General features: G+C 38.8%; 1 protein-coding gene across 1 annotated transcript; it reads left to right on the forward strand.

Moving 5' to 3' along the window:
- The first annotated feature begins 5,265 nt into the window (after positions 1–5,265).
- Positions 5,266–9,612, forward strand: LOC123165340 (peptidyl-prolyl cis-trans isomerase, chloroplastic). The gene is made up of 7 exons (XM_044582971.1): positions 5,266–5,522; positions 6,593–6,883; positions 7,030–7,229; positions 7,541–7,776; positions 8,013–8,155; positions 8,259–8,330; positions 9,213–9,612. The coding sequence occupies exons 1-7, from the start codon at positions 5,421–5,423 to the stop codon at positions 9,438–9,440; spliced, it is 1,272 nt and encodes a 423-aa protein (XP_044438906.1). The 5' UTR covers positions 5,266–5,420; the 3' UTR covers positions 9,441–9,612.
- Positions 9,613–10,415: the final 803 nt, after the last annotated feature.

The following is a 10,415-nucleotide window of genomic DNA, read 5'->3' on the forward strand; positions in this document are numbered from 1 at the left end:
AACACGTTTTAGCTATTTTCCCTACCTTTTTATAGGCAACTGGGCCATTCTCTGCTCTGGCAGCACCTGCCTATTGATGTTTAACTCTATCAATTGCATTTTTATCAGTACCGGTTTCAATGGCTATTAAGCCTATTGCAATTAACAGTTGTATCCATTTTTTAAACAGTTGTATTTCAATGGCTACAAATTACAAAACATGACTTAGGATGCTGTTAAGTCTGTTGCAATTAACAGTTGTATCCTTTTTTTAATCCGTCCCTTTGCTACCGTGCTACTCTTTCGCAATGAAGATATCACTACAAATGCTGCCGTTTTATTACCAGTTGCTATTTTTGGTGAATGTTAACCCTGTTGTAGTTAACATTGGCTTTCCATGTACTTAAATAGGGCTACAATGGGCGATGCTGTTGTTTGTTGTCGAGGTTAGCTGCATCCCATGTCTTATACACCATATGTTCCTAAATATAAGTATTTTTTAGAGATTCCAATATAGACTACATAAGGAGAAAAATGAGTGTATCTAGATTCTAATCTAAACTATATCTATAATTCTATATACATCCGTATGTAGTTCATATTGAAATCTCTAAAAATACTTGTACTTAGGGACGTAGGTAGTTGTATTTTACATCATTTGTGCAATCTCTATTTAGCTTCTAACATTTACTGGTTGCTTGTAGGTACATATATGAGCGGTACTGATCCAAACTTCGAACCCTTTTGCGTATGGGGCAATGAGATATTATGAACAAGCATCAAGTGAGGAAACTAAGAAAGATTGTTAGGCGAAAGAAACGAGTGATGGGAATTAAGCTCTTTATTTACACTTTGTCCAAGACAACAGTGAAGTTTAGAATGGTAAGTAATGTGTTGCCTTTTCCCCCTACCCACAACAAGTTACTCTATTAGACCTCAATATCTGATATTTTTCTCTTTTCAGTGGTTTCCGAAGCTATTTACTGATGATTACCTTGCAAACTACATGAATGGAGTGGCGGCAATTAAGGTTAAAGTATATAATTCATGCTACCATGATAATGCTCTAGAAGTCTTCTTGAAGGCGGTGAAGGATGGGCGAGCGATCATCACAAGGGGTTGGACAAAAATTGTTCGTGCCTATGGCATGCAGGAAGGCACGTTATGGGCATTCCGCTTCTTCAACACCATCAGCATTCAAAATGATTTACACTTGTCTCTTCACCTTTACCGCCTCTAAATATTGTGGTTCATCATAGTTAATTGTTGTCTAATCCTGTAATTACTGAACATATTGTACTTCCAGTGAGTTTTAACAATTCTGCTACTGGACGTAAAAGTTTCTATTTTTGCATAGAATCAAATCAACAATCTTCCAAACCATCCCAAAGGTCTTACTTGGCACAAACACTAATTAAAACACTAAAACACAATCATAACAGAAGTATAATTGCATATTTCTTGAAAAACATAAGCAAAAAAAATTTGGGTTGCCTCCAACAAGCGCTATTGTTTTACGCCCCTAGCTAGGCATATTGCATAGATCTAGGTATTGTCATTCAATTCCTTCCTAATCAAATCTTACAAAACATTTCTTAGTAGATTTCTCTTCTCACGTTCCTCCCTCCTAATGGGAGAGCTCAATTTATGGAAAGGACTTCGATTAGTAATTTTGACATTCATACTCAAGATCATCACCATCGACATCTTCATATGAAACCTGTATCTCATTTTTAATAGTCTCCCTAGCCATCTCTTTAATCCACTCATTATTAAATCCTTCGTCAATTCCCTTAGTGACCCAATTAAATCTAGCATAAGCATCAATATATAAAGCTTGGATAACTTTGACATAGGGGACTCTTTTCCTTAAATTGTTACTAAAAGCAAAGTGATCCTTAGATTCCAAACCACCCATAGATTCTTTATCATAAAGAATTTATTCTATTGGGGGATGCTCAAAGTCTATTTTATAGTGAGAAAAAATTTCTCTAGCCTCTCGGGCTATGTAGTCAAATTCACGCATAAGGATAATAGTAACAGTTTTTTTAGCCTTAGGATCATGAATGTTGGGGAGTTCATAAAACATCTTTTGTAAAGCCAGATGGATTTGTAAAAATTATCTTTCTAATTTAACCACAAGCATAGAAATAGCGTCCGCATAGCAATTTGTGTTATCAAGGATGGTTCCCCTATTTATAGGCATAACTCCCGTGCAATCAAAAAATTCTTGAATAATGTTCTTTACAATAATATTACCATCACCTATATGATAGATCTTTGTTTTAAGATTGGTGAAAGTATCAGTTTCAAAAGGATCGTGATTAAGAACACAAGATTCAAATTTTTCCTCAAGATTTTCACTAGTATTTTCAACTATAACCTCCCTAGATTCAAACATGATGGCAAGGCAAGCAAAGAAGCAAACGAGGAAAAAGGCGATAAAAAGGCAAATATTTTTGTGTTTTACTGAAAACGCTTTAGAAGTGGAGGAGAGGAAAACGAGAGGCAAATGGCAAATAATGTAAATGCAAGAGATGAGAGTTTATGATGGGTACTTGGTAGGCTTGATGTAGATCCTCCCCGGCAACGGCTCCAGAAATTCTTCCTGTTACTTCTTGAGCTTGCGTTGGTTTTTCCCTTGAAGAGGAAAGGGTGATGCAGCAAAGTAGAGATAAGTATTTCCCTTAGTTAAGAACCAAGGTATCAATCCAGTAGGAGGAACACAAAAGTCACCAATGGTTGCACCTACACAAACAAACAAATACTTGCACCCAACGCGATAAAGGGGTTGTCAATCTCTTCACGGTTACTTACAAGGATGAATCTGATAGAGATAGGTATAAAAGATAAGTAAAAGTGCAAAATAAAGTAATAGTAAATAAATTGCAGCAAGGTATTTTTGGGTTTTTGGTTTTATATATCTGAAAATAATATGATAAAAATAGACCGGGGGCCATAGTTTTCACTAGAGGCTTCTCTCTTGAAAGAACGCAACGGTGGGTAAACAAATTACTGTTGAGCAATTGATAGAAAAGCAGATAATTATGACGATATCTAACGCAATGATCATGAATATAGGCATCACGTCCGTGATAAATAGACCGACTCCTGCCTACATCTACTAGTATTACTCCACACATCGACCGCTATCCAACATGCATATAGCGTATTAAGTTAACAAGAACGGAGTAACGCCTTAAGCAAGATGACATGATGTAGAGAGATAGATCCAATCAATATGAACAAACCCCATCCTTTTATCCTTAATGGCAACAATACAAATATGTGTCACGTCCCTTTCTATCACTGGGAGTAAGCACCGCAAGATTGAACCCGTTACAAAGCACCTCTCCCGTTGCAAGAAAAATCAATCTAGTTGGCCAAACCAAATCAATAGATCAGAGAGAAAATACAATGTTATCTTAATCATGCATAAAAAAGTTCAGAGAAGACTCAAATAATATTCATAGATAATCTGATCATAAACCCACAATTCATCGGATCTCAACAAACGCACCGCAGAAGAAGATTACATTGAATAGATCTCCAAGAACATTAAGGAGAACATTGTATTGAAGATCAAAGAGAGAGAAGAAGCCATCTAGCTACTAGCTATGGACCCGTAGGTCTATGGTAAACTACTCACACATCATCGGAAGGGCAGGAAGGTTGATGTAGAAGCCCTCCATGGTCGGATCCCCTCCGGCAGAGTACCGGAAAAGGCCTCCAGATGGGATCTCACAAGGATAGAAACTTGCGGCAGCGGAAAAGTATTTTTGGTGTGCCCTCTGGTCTATGGGGAATATTTGGGTATTTATATAACAAGAACTAGGGTTGAAAGAGCCACAGGGGCCCACAAGCTTGGGGGCGCCCTATGAGCTTGTCGTGGCCTTGTGGCCCCTCTGGCCTCCCCTCGAAGCTTCCAGGGTGTCTTGTGGTCCAAGAAAAATCGTCAAAAAGTTTAATTCCGTTGGACTCCGTTTACTATTGATTTTCCGTAAAGGCAAAAACAACAACTGACACTTGGCACTAGGTTAATAGATTAGTCCCAAAAAATGATAGACAATAGCATAATAATGCATATAAAACATCCAAGATGGATAATATAATAGCATGGAACAATAAAAAAATTATAGATACGTTGGAGACGTATCAATGTTATTAATGACATGACAAGTACACAGACATTACGTCTCTGACAAGTAGTCCGTTAAACTTTCTGACGCCTACTACCATTACTCCACTTCGAGAGAGCTTCTATGCTTGCCTCTCTAGGTATTAAGTTCATGACAAACAGAGTAATGTTTTAAGAACGATGTCATAATGTAGACACAATAAGACCAAGCAATATGATCTAACCCCATCGTTTTACTCTTCGTAGTAACAATATAAATATGTGTCTCGCTACCCCTTCTATCATGAGATGAGGACACCACAAGATTGAACCTACAACAAAGCACCTCTCCTACTAAAGATAAATCAATCTAGTTGGCCAAACTAAATGGATAGATCAGAGAGAAATACAAAACCATAATAATCACACATAATAAAGTTCAGAAATAACTCAATTATTTTCAATGAACAATCTGATCATAAACCCACAATTCATTGAACTCCAACAAACGCATCGCAAAAGATTACATCAAATTGATCTCCGAAGAGAACATTGTATTGAATATGAGAGAGAGAGAGAGGGTCATCTAGTTACTGCTATGGACCCCTATGTCTTGTAAGGAACTTTTCGTGCATCATCAGAGAGGCAGCAAGGTTGATGTAAAGGCACTCCATGATCAATGCCCCCCCGACAGGGTACCCGAAAAGGCATTCAGATGGGATCGCGGAAGAACTCTTTCATGCATAGGACACAATTTTTCATTTAATGGTTTAACAACTAAACTCTTCCATGCTTAGGACAATTTTTTATATTTAAGTGTTTTGCATTGGTCCAAGCGCTTGGCATTGGTTCTTCGTAAGGTCACAAGCTCCTATCTCTCTTCTTAAATACCTTGCCACATCATATTTTTTACCTATGTGTCATGCTTAGCACCGATACACCATGAAGCACTCGAAAGGGCCTAAACCTAGACGGAGGCAGTACTTTGCACTATATACATAGACCAATATATTGTATATGCATAACACTAGTATATAAGTGGTGGTAACATAGACTAGTGTTATATCCATAAATTTTTTAACATGGTTATATGCATAACTAATCTAACTTAACAATAATCTAAAAGTTTCTCTCTAGTGGTCTTATCCATGTCTTTGTGCACCTCAGCATCTCCTCCACCAATAGCAAACTCCCCGGCCCTACGGCTCCATATTTTGTCCCGCCTTATCCACATCCCGAAACCACCACCAGCTCCTCCGCTTCCATCGGTCTTCCACCAACGCCTTGCTTCATCGGAACCGTACCCCCATCCCCTCCCCACCGCATGGCCGCGGCGCTCGCCTCCTCCCGCTGCTGCCGCCGCCCTTCGCTTCTTACCATTGATCGCCGCCGAAGCTCCGTCGCCCGGTGTGCGCTCTCCGGCGGGGTTAGGATCTTACAACTCATTACGGTCGTACTAGTAGTAGTCGCTGGAAGATAGCTCCTGGTAGAAATTCGGCTTCTGGATGATGCATGCCAATGTGGCTCAGTATTGCTGCATTTCTAAATCCAGTTGTGCCCGGGTATTTATTGATGCGATGGGAATGTTTTTTTTTTTTTTTTGCGGGGAGAATGTTTTTAATTATGTGGTGAATGTAAATCTTGGGTGGGTGGGTATTTACAAACTATGCAATTTGGCCTGAAAGTGAAAGATGGTACTGAATGTTGGTGCACAAACACGACCAATGTTACTGTTTTCTGGATGACACAAAGTTGAATATTACTTCAAAATGAATGCTAGAAGAAATCATGTGTAAATTTAGTTCATGTTGCTGTTGAATTAGGGATGTATGTATATGCACTAAATATAGTTTGAGAAAATGGGGATTTTCGCAAAACATGAGTCTGGGGGCACGAGGGGTAGCAATTCATCTTTTTCTGGACATCAATATCTTCTGGTCTTGCTTGACATTAATTTGAAGTTCAGGTGAAAATGGAATAACTGTAACCAAATGATAATTTTGTGTAATTCATGAAAATGGTTCGAGCATTGAGTTCTTCGTTAGGATTGGAACGTGTAGAATTGTTTTTTTTTCCAAAGTATCTCCTTTGGTTATTAGATTTCTCCGTTTCTGCCGTTGGATATTTGCGCAGATGATTAGATATTATAACACATATGGAACCATCCAGTAATGCTGTAGTAATACAGTTTACATATAAAAGGGCAGCCCGGTGCACGCAGCTCCCGCTTGCGCAGGGCCCGGAGAAGGGTCCGACCACTTGCAGTTTACATATATGGCCCTTAATTTTCTTTTCCTGGATATATTTTGAATAATGCATGCTTTGGAAGGCACAACTTATGTTGAGAATATGCATTGTCTGTATCTATTAACTTATATACTTTGTTTCATGATTTTGCTGTTTAATTGTCCTTTTTGAGATTAGTTATTGCAACTGACTATAGGTTTATACTATGAGCTGCTCTTCTCTAATTTTTATTTCTTTCAAGCTCTGCAGAAAGGAAACTCATTTAGCTGGAAAGAATGTGCAATTTCTGTAGCATTGTCTGTTGGATTAATTACTGTCCCACCAACATTTGGATGGTCGGCCCATGCTTATCCTCTCGAACCTGTAATTCCTGATATTTCAGTTCTTATTTCTGGACCTCCCATTAAAGATCCAGGTGCTTTGTTGAGATATGCTTTGCCCATAGATAATAAAGCTATTCGTGAAGTTCAAAAACCGCTAGAGGATATTACCGATAGTCTCAAAGTTTCTGGTGTTAGAGCGTTGGATTCAGTTGAAAGAGTAAGTCATTCTTTCAAGATACCTGGTAGCAAAGATCTATATTTTCTTTAAAGAAATAGAAAGCAGCTATATGCTGTCTCAGGTTTCTTCAATCTACTTTATGCATATGGATCCTAGGATTTTTTTAATTTTTCTTCAAATTGTAGAATGTGAGGCAGGCCTCAAGAGCGCTGACTAATGGGAGGAGTTTAATACTTTCGGGTCTTGCTGAATCAAAAAGAGCAAACGGAGAAAAAACATTGGATAAATTAGCTGTTGGACTTGAAGAGCTTCAACGAATTATCGAGGATAGAAACAGGAATGCGGTAGCTCCAAAGCAGAAAGAGCTTCTCAATTATGTTGGAACGTGAGTAAAATTATCGCCTTAAATTTTAAATTAGATCCACTTCCCTTATTTTAGTCAGTTTTAATAACCAACTTTCGGGGGTCAGATTTGGTACTCTAGTTTTCTTTTCGGAAAATTATGGTGTCCATCTATAATATCCGCATTTCCTTGAAAACAAGGTAACTGTGACATATGGTACCTTTGTAGCATTAGAGAACTGAATTGTATCTACCAGTAAAAAACTACTGAGAACTCTTATGAAAGAGCTCTTCTCATTTATACCCTGCCATTGACTGCAGCTGAGATCTTCCTGGGACATTGCATTTCTGCAGTGTAGAAGAAGATATGGTTGATGGCTTCCCCTATGAAGTACCAGAAGAATACAACAACATGCCTCTTCTTAAAGGAAGAGCTACTGTGGATATGACGGTTAAGATTAAAGATAATCCAAACGTAGAAGATTGTGTATTTCGGATAGTTCTGGATGGATATAATGCTCCTGTGACTTCTGGGAACTTCGTAGATCTGGTGGAACGGAAGTTCTATGATGGCATGGAAATCCAAAGAGGTAACCAATGTGTCTCAGGTGCATTCGATAATTATAATATACTTAGTCTGCAGTAGCACTATCCACCATTTGGTATTTTTGTACAGTTTGTTATGCATAGTAATTGATGCTTTCAGAGCAATTAGCACAGTTTAAGATGTCTACTGTTTAGTGCTCAGAATCACTACTGAACATGCAAGTGTGTCTAAGCAGTTAAAAAGTTTACTGATACAGCGTGGGTGTTGATTCTCTTGCAGCTGATGGTTTTGTTGTTCAGACGGGAGATCCCGAGGGACCAGCCGAGGGTTTTATTGATCCCAGTACTGGCAAGAGTCGTACCATACCTCTTGAGATAATGGTTGATGGTGACAAGGCGCCTATATATGGTGAAACACTTGAGGTATGTAACCAGCACTTAACTTTTTAATTTATTTCACGGCTGCTGGGAATTCTGGCTGCTGCGGATTGAATGTTCTTAGAGTTTGTATGGCCATGCATTTCAGGAACTTGGTCTTTACAAGGCTCAAACAAAGCTTCCTTTTAATGCATTTGGAACGATGGCAATGGCTAGAGAAGTAAGGCTCACCTAGACTCTTCTATTTTGACATATCAAGGATATGCCAAAATAATTATTACCTCTGTCCAGAAATATAAAGTGCACATGCTTCCCCAAATTTATCGTTGATCACGAATTTGTTTAGCAATACGTGAAAGAAAATTGATACTCCCTCCATCTCATAATATAAGATGTTAATACTCCCTCCATGCCGTAATATAACATCTTATATTACGGGACGGAGGGAGTATAATTGAATTTTTATTATAGAGCACTTTTCAATGTTACCGACGTTGTATCTAACATCCATCTATAGTTGGATTATTGTTCAGAGTTAAAGCTTCCGTAACCTGTACGTCTTATATTTCTGGATGGAGTGAGTACCATTTTCTTAGTTGTACCCAAGTTTTTTCTTCTTCTTGATAACATTTTTTTGGACGGGCTAGAAGAACTGGTTTCTGGAAAATATCAGTATTTTACTTCCCGAAAAATTCAGACAAAATTTGAAATCATTTTGTTTTGGGTCAAAATATAAGTTTGTGGCCCTGACCTATAGTTGCCCGTGTCCCAACAGTTAGTACAATTCATTTATTCCTCGAAATAAGTAACGGGTTCGAGTTCCCTCCGGCGCACAACCGTGAAAAGCTCACATATATAATGGAGTGGACGGAATTCGATCGCGCCACCAAACACACCTACTTGAACACCTGTTACCACTGCGCCAAGGTCTGCTCTACATTGTTATAAGCATGCACATCTTATTTGACCCTGTTTTTACATTCAGATTCAAATTTATCCGTATTTGTTTGAACGGTAGTACTGTTTCTTAGGAGGCAGTGGAAACACAGACCGAGAAAAGAAATCCCTGGTTCTAACACAAGGCTTCTGCATATCTTGACAGGAATTTGATGACAACTCCGCTTCTAGTCAAGTCTTCTGGCTCTTGAAAGAAAGTGAGCTGACGCCAAGCAATTCCAATATATTGGACGGACGGTATTCGGTGTTTGGATATGTAACCGAGAATGAGGATTTCTTGGCTGATCTCAAGGTTGGGGACGTTATTGAATCAATCCAGGTTGTCTCAGGCCTAGACAATCTTGTCAACCCGAGCTACAAGATTGTAGGGTAGCATGTTTCTGTATATAAGAGTTCTTTGACAGGCAATTGTCTTACGGTACTAAAACCGATGTCATGCGCTGCAATTTCTAACCTTGTACAATTGTTTTGTTTCCCTTTTTGTGCTTATGGTTTGGCATTCTGTGGAATTCAACAGACAATAGAAAGATCAAAGTTATTTACCACGTCTCCTGCTAGTAGGTCTGTTATTGCTGTGTAGAGCCTCAAGTTAAATTAGGTTTGCAAGAAATTCAGAAGACAAGACTGACATCTCTTCGATGCAGAGGCCGGGGGATGACCTCCTTTTCAAAAAAAAAAAGAAGACTGAAATTGTAATAAGTTTCCTAGATAAACTATGCGGCATCCCATTTGTATGGCCTCAACAGCATTTTTCCGAGATTTCTGCAATTTTCTTGGGGATTGTGTTAATGATGTGTTTTGTCTATGCCATGATGTACTATGTTTCGCAAACTGAGCATCGCTTAGATGACTAGGCTCTTTGTGGTGGAACATGTCCATATGGGTTGAAGTCCTACGCTTGGACCAGATAGTCGCATTTTTTCTGAATTTAACCTAGTCTTTTTGGCAGTATTTTTTGAGTGATAGGACGTTGGTGTCAACTACAAGACATCTTGGACCAGATAGTCGCATTTTTTCTGAATTTAACCTAGTCTTTTTAGCAGTATTTTTTGAGTGATAGGACGTTGGTGTCAACTACGAGACATCTATGATGACTTCGTCATTCCTAAAATTTACCGGCGTAGTCTCTCGGTGATACTTATAGGGGTTGGGTGTGCGTAGCCATACTCGTTTCGTATGTTGGCCTCGGGATCGAGCAGCTCCCTGGTTTTGAACCCAGGACTAACACCACCAAACCATAGAGTCCAACCAACTAGGCTAGCACACAATCACGTCACAAGGAGGGTTCAGCGGCTAATTAAATAGTACCACCTCGAATTTAAAGAAGATACAAAACTAATTAAATAGT

This window comes from Triticum aestivum, chromosome 7D (assembly GCF_018294505.1).
Source record: "Triticum aestivum cultivar Chinese Spring chromosome 7D, IWGSC CS RefSeq v2.1, whole genome shotgun sequence".
Lineage (NCBI taxonomy): Eukaryota > Viridiplantae > Streptophyta > Magnoliopsida > Poales > Poaceae > Triticum > Triticum aestivum.

What these genes read in the sequence shown, in the direction of transcription:
- LOC123165340 (XM_044582971.1), top strand. Translation starts at nt 5,421, where the DNA reads ATGGCCGCGGCGCTCGCCTCCTCCCGCTGCTGCCGCCGCCCTTCGCTT. An exon ending in GGTGTGCGCTCTCCGGCGGG is followed by an intron (nt 5,523 to 6,592) that starts GTTAGGATCTTA and finishes CAAGCTCTGCAG; the next exon opens with AAAGGAAACTCATTTAGCTG. An exon ending in CGATGGCAATGGCTAGAGAA is followed by an intron (nt 8,331 to 9,212) that starts GTAAGGCTCACC and finishes ATATCTTGACAG; the next exon opens with GAATTTGATGACAACTCCGC.